The sequence below is a fragment of the Bombina bombina genome, chromosome 2, assembly GCF_027579735.1.
Source record: "Bombina bombina isolate aBomBom1 chromosome 2, aBomBom1.pri, whole genome shotgun sequence".
In the NCBI taxonomy this organism is placed as follows: Eukaryota; Metazoa; Chordata; class Amphibia; order Anura; family Bombinatoridae; genus Bombina; species Bombina bombina.
Window position 1 is genome coordinate 1,291,798,181 of NC_069500.1, and position 20,208 is coordinate 1,291,818,388.

At 37.8% G+C, this 20,208-nt stretch overlaps 1 protein-coding gene across 1 annotated transcript in view; it reads right to left on the minus strand.

The window, feature by feature from the left end:
• Positions 1–5,862: 5,862 nt before the first annotated feature.
• The window catches only part of CD38 (CD38 molecule), a 142,577-nt gene continuing 128,231 nt past the window's right edge, over positions 5,863–20,208 (minus strand). The window contains exons 6-8 of the mRNA XM_053704119.1: positions 14,339–14,416; positions 9,721–9,807; positions 5,863–6,811 (exon numbers count right to left, since the gene is read on the minus strand). Of these exons, the coding sequence (XP_053560094.1) occupies positions 6,769–6,811; positions 9,721–9,807; positions 14,339–14,416 (208 nt within the window). The 3' untranslated portion in view covers positions 5,863–6,768. The remainder of the gene's footprint in view (positions 6,812–9,720; positions 9,808–14,338; positions 14,417–20,208) is intronic.

Consider the following 20,208-nt stretch of genomic DNA (forward strand, 5'->3'; position numbering starts at 1 on the left):
CCAACTGCAGGAGTTCGTACAGCCAAATGACATGTACCGCTGAAGGGGATAAGGGAGCCATCGGCGAACAGCAGACTTCAGCTGCAAGCACATTCCCCACGTGGTACACATCCCTGGACCTCTCCGGTATCCACTCGCCCCCATCCATCTGCCTCAAGAGCGATACAGTTGGAGCATGAGTCCATAGCAATGGAGACAAATCAACCTGATGCTCCATTGTATACTGAGTAGATGTGGTTGCTTTGCGCAAGTCTAGGTGCGGTCTCTCGCACATCAGTTCAGGGTAAACAGTTAGACATTGTGGTGCTGCTGCGTTAGGAAGAGTTAGAGATTTAAATGCAACAGTTTTAGTCTCCGGCAGCGCTTCCGCAGCTTGTCGGTCTTGGGGCTGTCGCATAGACCGCTCACAGACATTCTCACAGTCCAGTAAAACAAGTGACCGTCTCAAATCGCTGGCAAACAGTTGAGTAAAATGTGTGATCAGGCTGGAGACGGATTGTTCCCAGTTCACCACAATTTCCATTTTGCGCTGTAATCTCGCTGCTGTTCTTCTGACGATAGCACAGTAACTTTAGTTATGCTTTAACTTTCAATGAAATCCCTGTCCCGGGAAAGACATGAAGTAGCCATCAATATCAAATAGTATAACGTTTCCTAATTTATTGCTAATTGTGCAGCACTTTTCACTGCCAATGATCTTTCAATCATAATGGGGAATGCGTGCCCTACCAACTTGAGAGAACAAACTCACAATGCAGGTCTCCCTGCCACGCGGCCAGTCTCCAAGCCAGTGAGCTGAAGAACATAGAAAGGTCCACCTTCATGAGACTTCTCACAGACCTCTCTGGGGTTTCACAAGACACCTCGGCAGATATATTTAGGGAATTGATGTAATTTCATACAGGAATAGTCCTTATTCACCCAGTAGAAGTCAGGAGCTCCACACAAACATGTCCTCTCGCAACAGCTATAGGCTTCGCCCCCCTTGAATATATGTTTTTATTATTGTAATATCTTTCTTTTCTCTCTTTGTAATCATTTGTATCCCTGAGATATGTTTTCTTTTTCATTTCTGTAGATCTCAATATGTCAATATTATTACTAATTAGTTTACTTTTTTCTTTAAACTCAGTGGTATCTATATATTCTGCTAACTGTGCTTCTACCAACCCTATTTCCTCATCCAAAGTACTCAAATCTTTTTTCCTTTCTTGTATAATTAAAGTGATCAATGTGATAGTATAATTTCCTAATATGGTATTTTATTTACTAATAAATTCATTGTTATCTGTGCCAAAGGCAGTTTTTTTTTTAATTCTCAAGCCCTGAGATGCTATCCCTGCCTTCAAATATCTTTCCAAAGTGATAACTTCCAAATTATATTTTAGGTCTTTCAACATACGGTAAGTTTCTCTAGTGTTTCATTAAATTCTCTAAATCATCAATACTAATAATTGCTGAAGTGGTTTCTATAAAAAAAAGTGCCTGTGTTCTGCAATTTTTTTCCGCATTTCAAATAAAGACATATTGTGAAAGTGTTACCTAAAACCAAAAAAGTCATATTATTTGAATATAAAGGTATTGAGTAAGTTTGGAATACACAGCTGTTTGATATTTTCCTCAAATCACTATCAGCTAAGAATGGGTTAAATAAATCTTACGTGGAGATAATGAAACTTAAAGCAGAACCAGTATAATTACACTGGGGCTTTTAAAAAGAACTGAAAAGACCATCCTTGAAAAAGTCGAACGGTCGTTGTATGTTATTTGGGACTTTGTAGACACATGTATCACAAAAAGGCATTACCGCTTATCTAGCTGTTTGATATCCTACGGTGTGTGAATTCTTCTGCTGAGTAGTTTATTATTATTATGACCATACCCTGTGAATAGTAGTCTGTATGTCCTTTTCATTTTTTTTTAAAATTCTGTTTTTATTGAGGACACGAAAACAGTATACAAGTACATTTTCTCAGTACATTAGAAGAGACATGGTTAAACAACATTATTGCATGTACATACAAAGAATACAATCATAATATTGACAAGGTTCAAGTTCTCGGTCCTCTTTTTTTTCCAACTTGTTCCCCTTTTTGTGGGATACCTAAATATATTAACAAATTAACCTAGCCATAATGAAACCAACAGAATCGGCCTTTGTGGCAGCATAGAAGTTAGTTCACCAATCATTTTTGTGGTGTGAGAGCACAAAAAAAAAAAAAAAGAAAAAAAAGAAAAAAAAAAAAGCTGAAACAGTTCGGTAGGTTTACTTTTCTATATAGTAATTGTCTCTCTCTCTCCCTCCACGCCGCCCCGTGTACGATACAAAAAACCCCATTCTCCCCGCAAAGAGGCGGTGAGCATGTATTCAGTGTGTGCAAAGGGTCCGAAAACTTGGCTTTGTAAGTCAATGCTTAATGTCATAATGTAATCCCGCCATTTATTTATGAAGTGTTTTAGTCTTCTATTGGTGTCCATCCTAGTATCTAACTGTTCTATGAGTAGTTGTTTATGCAAGCTGTGTTTAAAAGCATTGAATGTCGGAGCCGTACTCTCCGTCCAGACTCTCAGAATGACCTTCCTAGCCACTAAGACAATAGTAGTGAGCAGAGGGATGTGTCTTGGGCTCTGCTCCCTCCACTCCAAAAAGCAGATTTGCTCGATTTCAATTTGGACCCTGAGCTTGAGGACATTAGTGATCCAAAAGGCAATTTTGCCCCAAAACTGTCTAACCCAGGGGCAAGCAAGGAAGTAGTGTAGGAAATCTGGGTTGGAAAGTCTGCACTTGCTACACTCATTCACCACTCCGGGGTTCCATTTAGATAGCCTACGTGGGATAATGTAATCCTTGTGTAACATTCTAGTCTGGGATTCCCTAAGGGTCATAGACAGAGTAGCTCTTTTGGTAGTTTCTACACTATGTTGGATCATCTCTGTTAAGTCTTCCCTTTCCAGGCTTGTGTTCCATTTGTTCTCTAGCAGGAGTAAGTTTTTAGATTCAATCTGGCTCAACAGGGTTTTATAGATCCCTGAAATTGAAAAACAGCCTGTTTTAAAGGAGGCCACCGGCACAGCAAGTGCATGTGGTTTCCAGAAGTGTGGGTCGTCTCTGATCAGCTTATCAATATAATGCCTCATCTGAAGGTAAGCGAAAAAGTGGACCCTCGGAATCCCGAATTGAACTTGTAGTTCAGTAAATGACTTTATGCACCTTCTAGAGAGATCCAGAGCGTCCCCCACTGAGCATAGTCCCCTGCCCTCCCAATTAACAAACGGAGAGGTGTCGATCCCTGGGGGAAATTCAATATTATTCCGTAGTGGGATCATTCTCGAAGCCACGCGACAGTGGCCAATGTGACCAAGAGTCAACCACCAAGCTATGTCCTTTTCATTTTAATAAAAATTTTTAAACGTTCACCTTTAAAGTTCCGGTGTATCCTTGTGAGTGGAACGGCTTTTTACCTATATGTTTAGTGATAGCCCTTTTAAGTGTGAGTACCCTGATGTTTGGAACATCATTCTTACCAGTTTCACAGACTTCACTATTTTGGCCTTTTGTCTTTTAGGAGCCACCTTCTGGACAACGCTGATCCTATCCATTGTTACCTAATCACCTGCATCTACTTACCTGTTGGGACTGATATCCTTATCCTTCATTAGTTTTGGAATCTTATGCACTATTTTTTATAATTCTGCTTATTTTAATAGTGTATATTATTCTTATTTAAGTGTTCACCTATATATTTTATTTTACTAAAGCATGTGCAAATGTCTGGAGCACAATATGGCAGCAGTTTTCAAAGAATGTTATACATTTGAAAGAGCACTAGATGGCAGCACTATTTCTTGACATGTATGGCTCCAGAAACCTACCTTGGTATCTCTTCAACAAAGAATATCATGGGAACAGAGCAAATTTGATAATAGAAGTAAATTGGAAACTTTTTTGTAAAATCATATGCTCTGTCAAGAGAAAATGTTTGGGTTTGAGATCCTTTAAGTAAACAATAAAGTCAACTCTGTATCTATGATGTTGGGATTATAGTATCTATCTCATGCATTACGAATCTCTATGGTACAGGATGGCTGTTGGGAGTTTCTTTCTGTTCTTCTTCTCTTTATATCTCTCTGCATCAAGCAATTCACCTAAGCTCAGGCTCGCCAGAAACACGGGCCCTCAAGCTCCATCTAGAGCTTGATAAATGGGCCCCAATAGCTTCATCTCTTTATGGTATTAATACGTTTTTTCTCATTAGGACAAATCACTGTCTGGGACACCAGCAATTCTATTGAGGTATTACGCAACTCTAATCCTTGTTCTGTCACAAACCAAATCTCAAAGCTACCATGTGACCCATATTTGTAACCCAGTGGCCAATGCAGGGCCAGGAAATAAGGTAAATGAAGGAGGTAGCACATTTAAAAAAATAAAACCCTAACCAGTCCCCTTGTACACTTTTAGGTTTGTGGTTAACTTTTTGTTTGCCCAAATTTGATTGTGGACAGCCAGCAATTATCTTATGGTCCTCAGTGCTGTGATAATAACTGGCCTTATTTTGTTCAAATGTTAAAGGGACATGAAACCCCCAAAAAGTTTATGATTCAGATACAGAATACAGCTAGCTAGCACATTGGGTGAGCCAATAAGATGAAGCATATATGTGCGGACACCAATCAGCAGCTCCTGAGCCTACCTAGTTATCCTGTTCATCAAATTATATCAAGAGAACAAAGTAAATTAGCTAATAGAAGTAAAATGGAATGTTGTATAAAATCAAATGGTATTCTGAATCATGAAAGAAAAAATGTGGGTTTCATGTTCCTTTAAGCTTTGGAGACTTACTAGAAGATTCCCTTGCTGCTTGTCATGACCTGGCTTTTTTCTCCAAAGTAACATAACAAAGACTATGTCATGAGCTTGAGTTTTACCTTCTCTGGTGTTCTTACCAAAACTTAAAGGGACAGTCAAAATGAAACTTAAAGTGATAGTCAACTCCAAAATGTTTATTGTTTAAAAAGATAGATAATCCCTTTATTACCCATTCCCAGGTTTTGCACAACCAACACTGTTATAATAATACACTTTTTACCTCTGTAATTACCTTGTATCTAAGCCTCTTCTGACAGTCCCCTGATCACATGGCTATTTATTTATTATCTATTGACTTGCATTTCAGTCTATTAGTGCTGTGTCATCCACAGCCCACAGGAGGGAGCACAATATTATCTATATAGCACAACTGGATTAGCAGTCTCTTGTTGTGAAAAGTTAATAAAAAAGCATGTGATAAGAAATATAGAGGTTTAAAGGTTATAAAGTATATTAATAAAACAATGTTGGTTGTGCAAAGCTACGGAAAGGGTAGTAAAGGCATTATCTATCTTTTTAAACAATAGCAATTTTGGTGTTGACTGTCCCTTTAAATGGATTGTATAGAACTTCACATTTTAAACAACTTTCCATTTTACTTTTGTTATCAATTTTGCTTAGTTCTCTCATTATCCTTTGTTAAAGAGTAATCCTAGGAGCTCAGGAACATGCACGTGTCTATAGCCATCTGGCAAAAGGGTTTGTAACAATGTTTATAGTAATGTTATAAATAGTTGCAAAAATTGCTGCCATAGATTGCTACCGACACGTGCACTCTCCTAAAATTCTATCAGCCTACTTTAGTTTACTTTTCAACAAAGGATACCAAGAGAACAAAGTAAATGTGATAATAGACGTAAATTGGAAAGTTGTTTAAAAATGCATACCCAGTCTAATGAAAGTTAATTTGACTTTACTTTCCCTGTATGTTCCAGAAAAATATCTATTCATTTGCAAGAGATGTAGAAGAAATGGTCAGAATCACACACTAATAAACATGCAATATGATGATTTTATTAACAGGTCATTAAAACATTTAAAAGAAAACAGTAACAGTCAAGAATCAAATGTGTTCCCAGTGATTAATTTCAGCTGCTGTTTATTAAACTGTTTACAAATAGCTAATTATATTGTCATTTGCCTGTAGAAACCACCACCACCTACAGTATACTGAACATTTCAATACTGCATTTATGGTTATAGAAAAGCTATGCAAACAAGATGCTGATAAACAAAACACATTTCTTATATTACTATTACTATAAAACTTTTATAAAAAGCGTTCTTTATACACCTAATATTTAAAGGGACATACTAGTTAATACAGATGTTTTCATTAATGCCTGATAATTTTGAATAAAAGCATTTTTTGCAATATACTCACGTTAGCTAGTAAAGTGTATTACTGTTTCAGGGGCAACCGTAAACTGTATATGCAGCTCCTACTAAGTGGGCCTACATTCAAATAATGCACTTGATCAGATTGCTGGTGGTGGCATAACGCAAATTGACTTATTGGTAACATAGTATTCACTGCTAATAGCTCGCTAAATAGGCATATTGTTTGAATGCAGGTGCTCTAGGAATGCTCAGCCTATGTACATATGCCCCTGAAATCATAATTATTTTTATGAGAAGCATTTTTGCTAATACAAGTATACTGCAAAAATGCTTATATTCAAAATTCAAATGCACCCATGCAAATTTAATTATTATTATTATGATTATTATTTAGTCTCTTTAACATGTTCTAAATTGGGACAAAATGAAAATAACTAGTTATACAAAAAAATGATATTAACCCATGTCTAAATAGTAATATGATTGATATGATGTGTTAAAATAATTAGAAATCATGTAACTCTGAAATATCGTCTCATATTAAAGGGATTCTGAAGTCAGAGGACATGTTCCTTGATGCATCTTTCCAGCTCTTCTGGCCTGTAGCAAGGAAAAAAATATTTAGTTTCTACCTGGGGAAACCAAATGTTCCTTTAATAATGTTTTTCCAGACAATCATTGTTAAAATCTAAGTAGACTAATATGAAATCCATTTCTTGTTTTTACTTTGTTGGATTTGCCACTTAAAACCTAAACACAGGTAGTAGATATGAAGCAAATGCACCATTGTTTATCATGGAACAGATTTTGCTTCTGCTAGTGGTTTTCCTCAGTTTTGTAGCTGGGGAATTGCTTAACAGCCCTTGGAATGTTTTTGATTAATGTTAGCATAAGAACATATGGCTAGCAGCAGCTGCAGTTCTATGGGATCTGATGAGAAAATGACCTATTCCTATCCCCCAGTCATCCACTGGTTATTCTGTATTTTTTGTTGAGGACAACTAGCAAGCCTGCCAACAAGTGAGAATTAATACCCAAATAAAGGCAATTTACAACCCCAATTCGGAAATAGTTGGGACAGTATGAAAAATGCAAAAAACAAAACAAAAACAAAAAGGATCATTTGAAAATTCAATTCACCCTGTACTACACTGAAAACACATTATTAACACATTATTTAATGTTTTACTTTGTAAATATAATGTATATGCATGTCCTCAGCTGAGCAACTGTATGGGGCCTTTGTCAGGACTGCAGGCAGGCCATGCTAGCACCCGCACTCTCTGCTTACGCAAACCATGTGCTTGTAATCTGGGCAGAATGTGGTTTGATGTTGTCCTGCTGAAAAGTATAGGGATGTCCCTGGAAAAGATGACGTCTTGATAGCAGCATATGTTGCTCAAAAATGTATACATATTTTTCTACGTTAATGGTGCCCTGACGGATGTGCAAGTTACCCATGCCATGGGCACTGACAAACCCCATACCATGAAAGATGCTGGCTTTTGGACCTGATGCGGATAATAGCTTGGATGGTCCTTTTCCTCTTTTGCCTGAAGAACACAATGGCTGTTTTTCCCAAAAACTATTTGAAATGTTGACTTATTGGACCACAAAACACAATTCCACTGTGCTACTGTCCATCTCAGATGAGGCCAAGCCAAGAGAAGTCAGCGGAGCTTCTGGACAGTGTTGATGTATGGCTTCTGCTTTGCATAGTAAAGGTTTAACTTGCATCTGTGGATGCTGCGGCGAATGGTGATGACTGACAAAGGTTTACCATAGTATTCCAGAGTCCATGTCAGGATATCTATTACAGACTCATGACGGTTTTTGAGACAGTGACGACTGATGGATCAGAGATCACATGCATTCAGAAGTGGTTTTGACCTTGCCCTTTAAGCACTGAGATTTCACCTGAGTCCTTGAATCTTTTAATTATATTGTGCACTGTAGATGGTGAAATGCTCCAAAATCCTACCGATTTGTCTTTGGGGAATGTTGTTCTCAAAGTGGTGGATTATTTGCTGATGCATCTGTTGGCAGATTGGCGAGCCTTGACCCATCCTTGCTCTTGTTCTCTTGAAGGACTAGGCGTTTTTTTGGAGGCTCTTTTACATCACCTTCTTATTTCAACTTGTCACATCACTATTAATCCGAAATTGCCCCTGTCCCAACTTTTTTGGAGTGTGCTGCAGTCATCAGATTTGAAATAACTGTATTTTTTCAAAAATACAATAAATTCACAAAATAAAACATCAAATAATGTGTTATTAATGTGTTTTCAATATAGTACAGGGTGAAATGAATTTTCAAATGACTCTTTTTGTTTGTTTTTTTACATTTTCAATACTGTCCCAACTTTTTGGGGTTTGGGATTATAAAAAAAATGATGAAGAATTTCATACTGCTACTAAAACAATAGACACAACCATGTTTTAAGAAACTTATGCTGAGTATTATTATTTTTCTGACAAAGGGCTCCATTTATGAAGCATGCAAAAGCGGGCCTGAAATGCTAGTTTCTTCAGACCACTGCTACTTAACCTCTCATCCACACTTGAGATCTGGTTAGAATGATTGACAAGCCCTTCTCTCATGGAATTGGTTACGTGAGAGCAGGAGGGTGGCTGCGCAACAATGATAACTGGCAATGCTGGACAGACAGGTTGCCAGGAGCAAAACTTGTCTGCCCAGCATTTCATAAATTGGGGTCCAAGTCTCTGCATCGGAAATATCTTCCAAAACGTACCTTTTTAGATTTCCTCCTCTTATTAATGTACTTAGATATCATCATTACAACTAATTTGCCAGATTAGCTAAAGGAAAAGCTTGTTGTACGTGTACACAGTGATTTCTAGATAGGGAATATGCATGTGTTCATTAAAAAGAACTGGATATAGTAATTGTCATGATTCTGTATCTTGTAATAATATATATCACCAGGCTCTAGAACTGATTTTTTTTATTTCAATTTATTAACCTTAGAAATTCAAGCTGTAACATTGTACATTACCTATAGCCTGTTATTATGCTGCATGCTGGCTGGCTGCCCTTCCTATAAATATTATGTTCTCAAATCATCCTTTCTGTTGTAAAACTACAGACCAGATGTTTTTATAGATTATTATTAACAATAACCAGTGCAGCCAGTTCAAGCACACCTCTATAAGAGGAAGCAGACTCTTTTTTTAGTCTGTGGAGAAAACACTACAGCATAGGATTGGCTGCATGCCCACTTCAAGGTTGGAGAAATATTGCTTTAAGACAGAGCACTGTTTAAGTAAATGAGATACACAAGCAGCAGGAGCTTTTCTATAATTAATATTTATATATATATATATATATATATATATATATATATATATATATATATATTCTTTTTTGTTGTTGTTTGTAATAAGGAATAAAAAAGGGAATTTAAATGCTACTTTACACTCAAATTCTCATCTACACATCTGGAGTTAGCTGCTGTAAATGTGATACCAAAACAATATAGCAACATTTACCTGTAATATTCCGAGCAGGAATACTTAAGACCTTTCTGTTCAATATATTTTCTGAGCTTTAATACAGGTTCACTGCTGCATAAATCTCTAAAATATAAACATATTGTTAGCTGATGTTTTATTTTTTTAAAAATGGAAATGACAAAATATTTTCTATCTGAATGCAAGAGTTGGAGCATATCACATGATAAAAATCTTTGCAAAAGCATCTTTATGTAAACATATTTTTAAAAGAGAACAGTCAGCCAGATTACTAGTTTTGCGTTATGAGTGGCTCACTAATAACTTGCAAGTTATTTCCACCGCTCACCTTTAATAGTGCTGCTATTACAGGTTTGCAAAAATCAGGCTTGTGTGGGCGATATGGTTGCATTTAGCTCCATGCCGCACCCAAAAACAAGCGGTGTTTTGACGTGCTCGTGCACGATTTCCCCATAGACATCAATGGGGAGAGCCGGCTAAAAAAAAGCCTAACACCTGCAATCACAGAGCGTAAAGCTCCGTAACGCAGCCCCATTGATGTCTGTGGGAAAAAAAATGTATGTTTAAACACTCTGATTGGAATAGCCAATAGAATGCAAACTCAATCCTATTGGCTGATTGGATCAGCCAATAGTATGAAAGCTCAATCCCTATTGGCTGATTTCAACAGCCAATAGGATTTTTCCCCCCTTAATTCCTATTGGCTAATAGAAGTCTATCAGCCAATTGGAATGTAAGGGACGCCATCTTGAAATTAATTTGCTTGCGACGATCAGTAGAAGAGGATGCTCCGCGCCGGATGTCTTGAAGATGGACCCGCTCCACGCTGGATGGATGAAGATAGAAGATGCCGTCTGGATGAAGACTTCTGCCCGCTTGTATGAAGACTTCTGCCGGCTTCGATGAGGACTTCTGCCCGCTTGGATGAGGACTTCCCGTCTGGATGAGGACGGATGTCCGGTCTTCAAAAACTGTAAGTGGATCGTCGGGGGTTGGTGTTAGGTTTTTTTAAGGGTTTATTGGGTGGGTTTTATTTTTAGCTTAGGGTTTTGGGCAAGGTAAAAGAGCTAAATGCCCTTTTAAGGGCAATGCCCATCCAAATGCCCTTTTCAGGGCAATGGGGAGCTTAGGTTTATTTAGATAATATTTTATTTGGGGGGTTTGGTTGTGTGGGTGGTGGGTTTTACTGTTGGGGGGTTGTTTGTATTTTTTTTACAGGTAAAAGAGCTGATTTCCTTGGGGCAATGCCCTGCAAAAGGCCCTTTTACGGGCCATTGACAGTTTAGCGTAGGCTAGGGTTTTTTTATTTTGGGGGGGCTTTTTTATTTTGATAGGGCTATTAGATTAGGAGTAATTCCTTTTTATTTTTGATAATTTCTTTTTTTATTTTGTGTAATTTATTGTTTATTATTTTTTGTACTTTAGATAATTGTATTTTGTTAATTTAATTTATTTAATTTTATTGTAATGTTAGGTTTTAGTAAGGCAGGTTAGGTTTTATTTTACAGGTAAATTTGTATTTATCTTAACTAGGTAGCTAGTAAATAGTTAATAACTATTTACTAACTAGTCTACCTAGTTAAAATAAAATAAAAATTACCTGTGAAATAAAAATAAAACCTAAGATAGATACAATGTAACTATTAGCTATATTGTAGCTAGCTCAGGTTTTATTTTATAGGTAAGTATTTAGTTTTAAATAAGAATTATTTAGTTATTAAAAGTAGGTTTTATTTATATTTATTTTAATTATATTTAAGTTAGGGGGTTTTAGGTTTAGGGATTAATAGGTTTATTATAGCAGCGGAGTGGGCGGGTGGCAGATTAGGGGTTAATTATATTTAAATAGTGTTTTTTATGTGGGAGGGCGGCGGTTTAGGGGTTAATTTTATTATAGTGGCGACGATGTCGGGGAGCGGCGGAATAGGGGTTAATAAATTTTTTAAGTGGCGGCGATGTCCGGAGCGACAGATTAGGGGTTAATAATTTTATTATAGTGTTTGCGATGCGGGAGGGCCTCGGTTTAGAGGTTAATAGGTAGTTAATGGGCGTTAGGGTACTTTTTAACACTTTAGTTATGAGTTTTATGTTACAGCTTTGTAACGTAAAACTCATAACTACTGACTTTAGATGGTGGTACAGATCTTGACGGTATAGAGTGTACCGCTCACTTTTTGGTCTCCCAGGCAAAACTCGTAATACCAGCGCTATTGAAGTCCCATTGAAAAAAGACTTTTTTAAAAGTGTGGTACTGACGTTGCGTGACGGCCAAAAAAGTGTGCGGTACACCTATACCTGCAAGACTTGTAATTGCAGCGGTAGGGAAAAAGCAGCATTATACTCATAACGCAAAACTCGTAATCTAGCGGTTTGTTTTTTGCACAATATTTGGTCCTACTTTCAATGGTTTATACTATGAATGGTTTATACTATGTGAATTTTCACATGAAAACATTGTATAGTGGCTCTATTTTTATTGATTCCAAAGCAATTCCTATAAATTATCAGAGCTACTAAATCACTTTGAAAAAAAACATGCATGCTATGTAAATAATTTTGTAAAGTTTGCAAAGGATTTATGTCTGTAAAAAATTGGGTAAGGAGAACCCATGCAGTGAGGGGGATTCATATGGAGTGAAAAGGAAGAGACAAGGGGGCCTATCTATCAAGCTCCGTATGGAGCTTGACGCACTGTGTTTCTGGCGAGCATGCAGGCTCGCCAAAAACACCAGTTATGAAGCAGCGGTCTAAAGACCACTGCTCCATAACCCTGTCCAAACACACTCCAAAAAGAGTAGCAGCAAACAATTGTGTTTATTGGGTACAACACAGCATTAACAGCAACGTTTCGGTATTACTACCTTATTCATGCGCATGAGCATGAGCATGAATAAGGTAGTAATACCGAAACGTTGCTGTTAATGCTGTGTTTACCCAATAAACACAATTGTTTGCTGCTACTCTTTTTGGAGTGTGTTTGGATATTACTTTAGAGACTGGAGTGGGTCTCTTGGGTAGCTGGCACAAGGACCGTTGTGTGCTGAGTCAATTGACTTTGTATTTTCCATAACCCTGTCCGCCTGCTCTGATGAGGCGAACAGGAATCGCCGGAATTCAACCCGATCAAGTACGATCGGGTTGATTGACACCCCCCTGCTGGAGGCCCATTGACTGCAAGTCTGCAGGGGGCGGAGTTGCACGAGCAGCTCTTGTGAGCTGCTGGTGCAATGCTGAATACGGAGAGCGTATTGCTCTCCACATTCAGCGATGTCTGTCGACCTGATCCGCACTGTCGGATCAGGTCCGACAGACATTTGTTAAATAGGCCTCATATGCCCTGATGATTGAAAGTGCTGTGGTGATATATTCAAAAGGGATCTGAAGTGATGTCGAGAAAGCCGGTGAAATATTCAAAAGTGCCGACATTACTGTTTAAAGGTAGAAACACCGAAAGGTGTTTTACTATACATTGCAATGGGTGGCGATGCAGGCGAAATATTCCAAGCAGCATCGTCACCTGCATTGGTGATGTAAAGTAAAGGATCCCTTTTAAATATATTGCACAACAAAATAAACCCATTGCATCTTACAGTAATAGCCCCCAAACTGCCATAACCCCACACTAAAATAACCCCTGCACCACTTAACCCCTATTCTGCCATAAACCCCCACCACAATAACCCTGCACTACTTAACCCCTATACCACCATAAACCCCCATTGCAAACTACCCCTACATTACTTATCCCTATAGCGCCAATACCCCCTCCACAAAGTACCCCCAAAATATAAACCCCTATGCCACCACAGCCCCCTTTCTCATGTCTGTATACGATTCAGATGGCAGTTATAAAAATAGCCATCCTTTTTACCATTAGACACCAGAGAGATAAGAAAGAGGGACATCTAACTTCATTTTCAATCCCCACATAGGGGTTGAAGGTGGTTGCTACCAAAGCAAATAGGCATTCAGAAGGGCTTACTAGATGTTCTTTATGGTAAAAAAGACCATTCCCTTCTCTTCTTTATTAATTTTTTAAATCTTCACCTCACTTATTGGGGGAACATGCATATTATAGCATTATAATTTAATTTCGATTTATAGTGCTCCCAACCATTTTGCATGGTTCAGAACACAGGTTGGGTGATCTTCTCCTCTATCCTTTCCTCAGATTTGTCTTTTCTAGAAATATTCCGGTTTCCAAAGTGAAACCAGGAACAGTTCCAGCTCATCCCCATATTCTCCCACTACTTCTACAATAATCCAACCACAGAAAACCTGTGACTCCAATCTTGCAAGTCTGCCCACCATAACCTCAACCTACAAGTTTTCCTCACTCTGCCTGGGCCTCTCAGTCTCAGGCAAATGTTGGGAAGTAAGCATTATATGCCATATGTATGCACCACCATATGTATATATTGCCTGTAAGTATCAGTAATTATAGAATTGTTTTCATGTTCCAAAATGAATCTAGTTTCTAAAGAAAAACCTGCTTGGACACATTATTTTCCATAAAAAAAAATAATTAATTTAAAAGCAAGTTATACCTTATAGCAGCAGTCCTTCAAATAAATATTTATCCAATTATCATTAGTTATTAACACTATAAGACCAAACCAAAAAAAAAAAAAATTACCTGTCATCTATAAGCCAGAGTTGTACTTCAGATACTTTTAATGGATTCAAATGAGGTATTTCAACAGTCCATAGAATGCTGGAAAACAGTAATTCTGTTTTAAAAACGGTATTTCTGATACATGTCATTAAACCATTTATTTTTTTCTTTCTACCTATAGTTTTTTACAGTACTGTAAAGAATTGCAACATGTTACTGTACAAGTTGATAAGGGAGAATAATAAACTGGTATACACTTTCGTTTTGTAGGTTAAGAAACACCAAATCTAGCGCATTAGTGATTTAGTAAATACTGTATAGCCCCACAGTATAGCTTTTATCTTCAATGTGTCCTGGGCCGGACTGGGAAACCAGTTTCAACAGCGGTTTTTTCAAGAACCGCTACTACGAATGCTAGAGTATGTATCGGACACACTGTCCACTGAAGCCACGCGGCCTCAGTGGACAGTGTGTCCGATACATACTCTAGCATTCGTAGTAGTGGTTCTTTAAAATACCGCTGTTGAAACTTTTGATGCCAATACACAAGCGATACTTTGTTGGGACAGTTCAGAGGGTGGTGACTCTATGCTAATATATTTGCTTATTATATATAATACCGCTCTGACAGCCCCTAATTACGCTTATGGTTATATATATATATATATAGACAACTGTCATGCTGGGATTCACATTGATATACATTTTGAGCGATAAGTGTCTATATTTGATTAGTATGAATGTTTTTGGCACGTTTGCTTGTTTGTATGTATGTAACTAATAACAAATAGGGATTCAGCTAGAAATCAGCTGACTTTGTTAAATCAAAGCAGTACACAGACACCCTTGAGCGCATAGCTTGTTTGCTTTTCTATGGATACAATTGTGAAGTGTGGGCTTTTGATCCTGACTGATACACTGAATGCAGCTCTATCCCTGATTCTGCCAAGTAAGGTCAGTCCAGCCCCGAAATACCAAGCAATTCTCCTCTGAACAAGGAACATGACAACCCCGGATGAGCGTTTGGGCCTCATCAGTGAGGTGCAGCCACATTCCTCTAAGCAAACTGGGCAAGGAGTCCACGTCTGTTTCCCCCATCACCCATAGGGAGACCTCCCTAGGGTTATATTAATTTGCATACAAAGAGAGAAGCACTCTACTAGGAATGAACAACAGCTCATTAACTATTTCAATGGTGATTTACCACCCAGGAGCAGCCTCTTTTAGACCAGTGTGCTAAGTCTGCTTAGTCTCCTTATGGGAAAAGGGGAAACCAGACGTGGACTCTTTGCTTAGTATGCTTAGAGGAACATGGCTACACCTCACTGATGAGGCCCAATGAAGGACGAAACGATCATCTGGGGTTGCTGTGTTCTTTGTTCAGAAAGGAATTGCCTGTTATTTCGGCGCTGGAATGACCGTAATAGGAGGGATCAGACTGATATACTACAGGAAAGTTCTACTCTGTGAAAACCATTACTGGGCTAAAAGAAGCTGCACCCAGGTGGTAAATAGCCATAGAACAGGCTAACAATGGTATTGAGCCGGTTGATCATTCCTGTGTGTGTGTTTCTCTCTGTGTGTATTTAGTCTCCCTATGGGAAAAAGGGGAAACCAGACGTGGACTCCTTGCTTAGTATGCTTAGAGGAACATGGCTACACCTCACTGATGAGGCCCAATGAAGGTTGAAATGATTGTCTGGGGTTGCTGTGTTCTTTGTTCAGAGAGGAATTGCCTGGTATTTCGGTGCTGGACTGACCGTTATAGGCAGGATCAGACTGATATACTACAGGAAAGTTCTACTCTGTGAAAAGCATTACTGGGCTAAAAGAAGTTGCACCCAGGTGGTAAATCGCCATAGAAAAGGCTAACAATGGTATTGAACCGTTTGTTGGTTCCTGTGAGTGTGCTTCTCTCTGTGTGTATTTAGTCTCCCTATGGGAAAAAAGGGGAAACCAGACGTGGACTCCTTGCTTAGTATGCTTAGAGGAACATGGCTACACCTCACTGACAAGGCCCAATGAAGGCTGAAACAATTGTCTGGGGTTGCTGTGTTCTTTGTTCAGAGAGGAATTGCTTGGTATTTCGGTGCTGGACTGCCCGTGATACGCGGGATCAGACTGATAAACTACAGGAAAGTTCTACTCTGTGAAAAACATTACTGGGCTAAAAGAAGCTGCACCCAGGTGGTAAATCACCATAGAACAGGCTAACAATGGTATTGAGCCGGTTGTTTGTTCCTGTGAGTGTGCTTCTCTCTGTGTGTACTCTAGTGCTTAGAGATGCATACCTGCAGACCCTAAAACCTCAGTTCTATACTCTAAATGGCTAAAGTTTATAGTCAAGTGTACTGTAAATATAACTTAAAGGGACATTCTATTTAAAACTATAAAAAGCTCTTTTTTGTTAGATCATTTTATTTCTAACAATACTTCACTTTTACTTAATACATAGGTAAACTTGTGCTTTTCTGCCACTTCAGATGAGGATACAGCTGGTGAGCAAATGAAAAGCAGGCATACATGAGTATGCTCCACTCCACAGGTTGTATACTCATCTGAAGAAGAATGGTGTTGCAGCAGTGCAAACAAAAGTTGTCTACTATACATTTCATTCAATACTTAATTTGTTTCTGTTACAGTATATAAAACTTACTCTGGGTTAGGACACTGAAAAGCAGGGCTCATGGAGTTTAGGGTTGTACCATGTCTTGACAACCAAATACAGTAGTAATATTTTTGTGCACAACTATGAAATAAAAAATGCTATTAATAAATTGAATTTTTATTTCCCTTTGCACTGTTCTTTAGTGTTTATAAAGATATATTTTGTTTAACTGAAGATATATTTTCAGCTGAGTTTACCCAATATGAATTTAGCTTTTTTTTGCATTCTGCAATGCTTTCAGTGTTTTGCTACCATAAAACTGTTTGTCTCTAGCAATCATGTAGACACAATATATATATATATATATATATATATATATATATATATATATATATATATAATATAGTAAGGAAAGATTCATCTGTACTATATATATATATATATATATATATATATATATATATAATGCACATTTTATTTAGTGTAAGGATATTTTGAAAAAATGCAAATCACATTATATATTTTATTTTGTCAAAATATGCTTACAATAAGAGTGTCCTTAATAAAAATTTGCTGGAGGGACAGCTACCCATACCTGTTTTCTCCAGCGTGCCACACAGGACTGGCTTTAAACATGCAGAGAGTCTGCAGTACTTCTGATGCACGGTACTTAGAATCAGCCTGAAAAAACACTCTCCACACACTGCAGCTGCCCCTGCCAGCCCACCGGCTGTCGGCCCACCAGGATTTTTTCCGGTATCCCGGCAGCCCAATCTGGCCCTGATTGTGTCTGCAAATGAACCTATATTATACATAACATATGGCGATAGTAACATTTTAGCACAATAGATAAAGCCGAATGAAGACAGAAGTCCATCAAGTTCAGCCTATACAGGCTACCCATTTAACACAAGCAATAATATACCTGAATTCTTTTTTTAGTCAGAAATTTTGGGATAACCTAGTACAGATATTGGGCCCCATTTAATAAAGTGCAGGGATCAGAAATCCTCTGGCGGTAGTTAAGATCACACAAAAACTCTGCAATCTCGACCCTTGCTGTTATGCAGCTAATCGCGTGAGAGCAAGGGTTGTCAGCCCCCAGTTGGATCAGTCTGGAGGGGGTTTAGTCCGTTACTTATAAAAAGAGAGAATAGAAAACAGCTGCCTTACACATGAGTGAGCCTACACAAGCTTCAAAGCTGAATCTGTAGCTTAAAAAAATTTAGTCACATTTATCAAGAATCCGCTACTTTCTCATGTTTACTGTCATCCAATACACTTCTATTCTGTTGTATATTTTGTGAATTATGATGCATATCTGATCAGTTTACCAAATTGTAGTGGTGTTTACTGGTACTAAGATGCAAATTGCACAGTAACTGGTCACTATCGGAACTGACCATTTCAGGGTACCCTCTCTTGGGGTGCCATACATCTATAAGAGCAAAATTTATATTGACCTTGATTTATTAAACATCCTTATTCTGTGAGCTAGTAACTAACAGACATTGCAGACACAATAGATCATCCATTCAGAAACACAACAGGCTGAACCTCAAGTTTCATGTGAGTTGCTTCCTTTAGATAATGTAGTAATAAAAAAAAGCCTTCTTGAAGCAAATAAACACTTTGTGCTCTTTAATTTGTATTTGCATCTAATTTTATTTATTCAGTTTTCTATATTTCAATTTGCCTCATGTGTTAAACTGGCATAGAAGTGACAAGCTCAACAAAGCACTAAACTGCCAGGCACAACTGTAGTAGCAGGTTTACTACAGGTGCTATTGTTTTTCCTTCTGTGGTTGTAGTTCTTTATAAAGCATAAAGGGACAGTCTATTCCAGAATTGTTATTGTTTAAAAAGATAGATAATCCCTTCATTATCTATTCCCCATTTTTGCATAACCAACATGTTTTTTTTTAATATACTTTTTTATTTTAATATACCTCTGTGATTACCTTGTATCTAAGCCTCTGCAGACCGCCCCTTATCTCAGTTCTTTTGACAGACTTGCATTTCAGTCAATCAGTGCTGACTCCTAAATAACTCCACTGGAGTGAGCACAATGTTACCTACCGTATATGGCACACATATACTAGTGCTGTCTAGCTGTGAAAACTGTCAAAATGTATTGAGATAAGAGCCAGCCTTCAAGAGTTTAGAAATTAGCATATGAGCTTACCTAGGTTTAGTTTTCGACAAAGAATACCAAGAAAACAAAGCAAATTTCATGATAAAAATAAATTAGAAAGATGTTTAAAATTGCACGCCCTATCTGAATCATGAAAGTTTAATTTTGACTAGACTGCTCCTTTAAGCATGCCTGCACAGTGTGATAGAAGTGATGCACAGATCAGCGACATTGATGCCGTTTTGACAAGTTATATTGTGCACTTCAGGTTGGCATGCACAATACAGGGCAGGAACTGTACATTTTTACAGTGGCTGCATTCCTCTAAATAATTCCTGAGCACTTTTATCATTGCGTAACTTTGAAATGGTGTAAAAAAAAACACAGCAAAAATGTAAACCTTCTGCTCATTATTGTGTAAGCTTAGCAATAGTGCAAGCTATATCTTTTATAAAGCCAGCAATGGCACTGATCTGTCAGTGTGCACCACGTTTATTACAGGATATAAGAATATTTGTGTTCCAAGTTGGTGCACCCAGTATGATAATGTGGAGTGTAACTTTACCAGGCAGCACCTGTAATAGGTTAAAACAAGAGAACCTTTTTAAGTTGAGCTACTGGCACAGGAGAAAACACAAAATCATGGTAAGAAAGTAACCATTCTACAGTAGTTGTACCCAGCAGCTTAATGTCCCTTTAAGAGACTTCTTGTATCTTTTCAGAGCTAAACATAAGAACAACACACGATACAAAATAAGAGTTTGCTTTTTGAAATATTATTAAAAGCAATACTGTATATAAAATATAAATAATGTTTTATTCTACTAAGCTGTACTGCATTTGTCACTCCTCAGAAAAAAAACTCAGTCAACTGATACTTTTAGCGAGATCCTTAGGTCTCAAAGTACAATTTGTTTTTCTGGATTCCTTGGAGCGATTTTTAAAATAATAGGAAAAGAGCAAGATTTATAGTTTTTCCTTAAAGTGACATTCTAATGCAAAAATGAAATACTCCAAATCAGGGGCACCCAAACTGTTTTGTATGGAGGGCTGGTTATTCATGTTAGTATTGTCCAGGAGTGATATGACATTATGGGGTTAATTCCAATTTCTCCAATCCCATTTATCAGAGTTTTTGCAGCTCCTGAT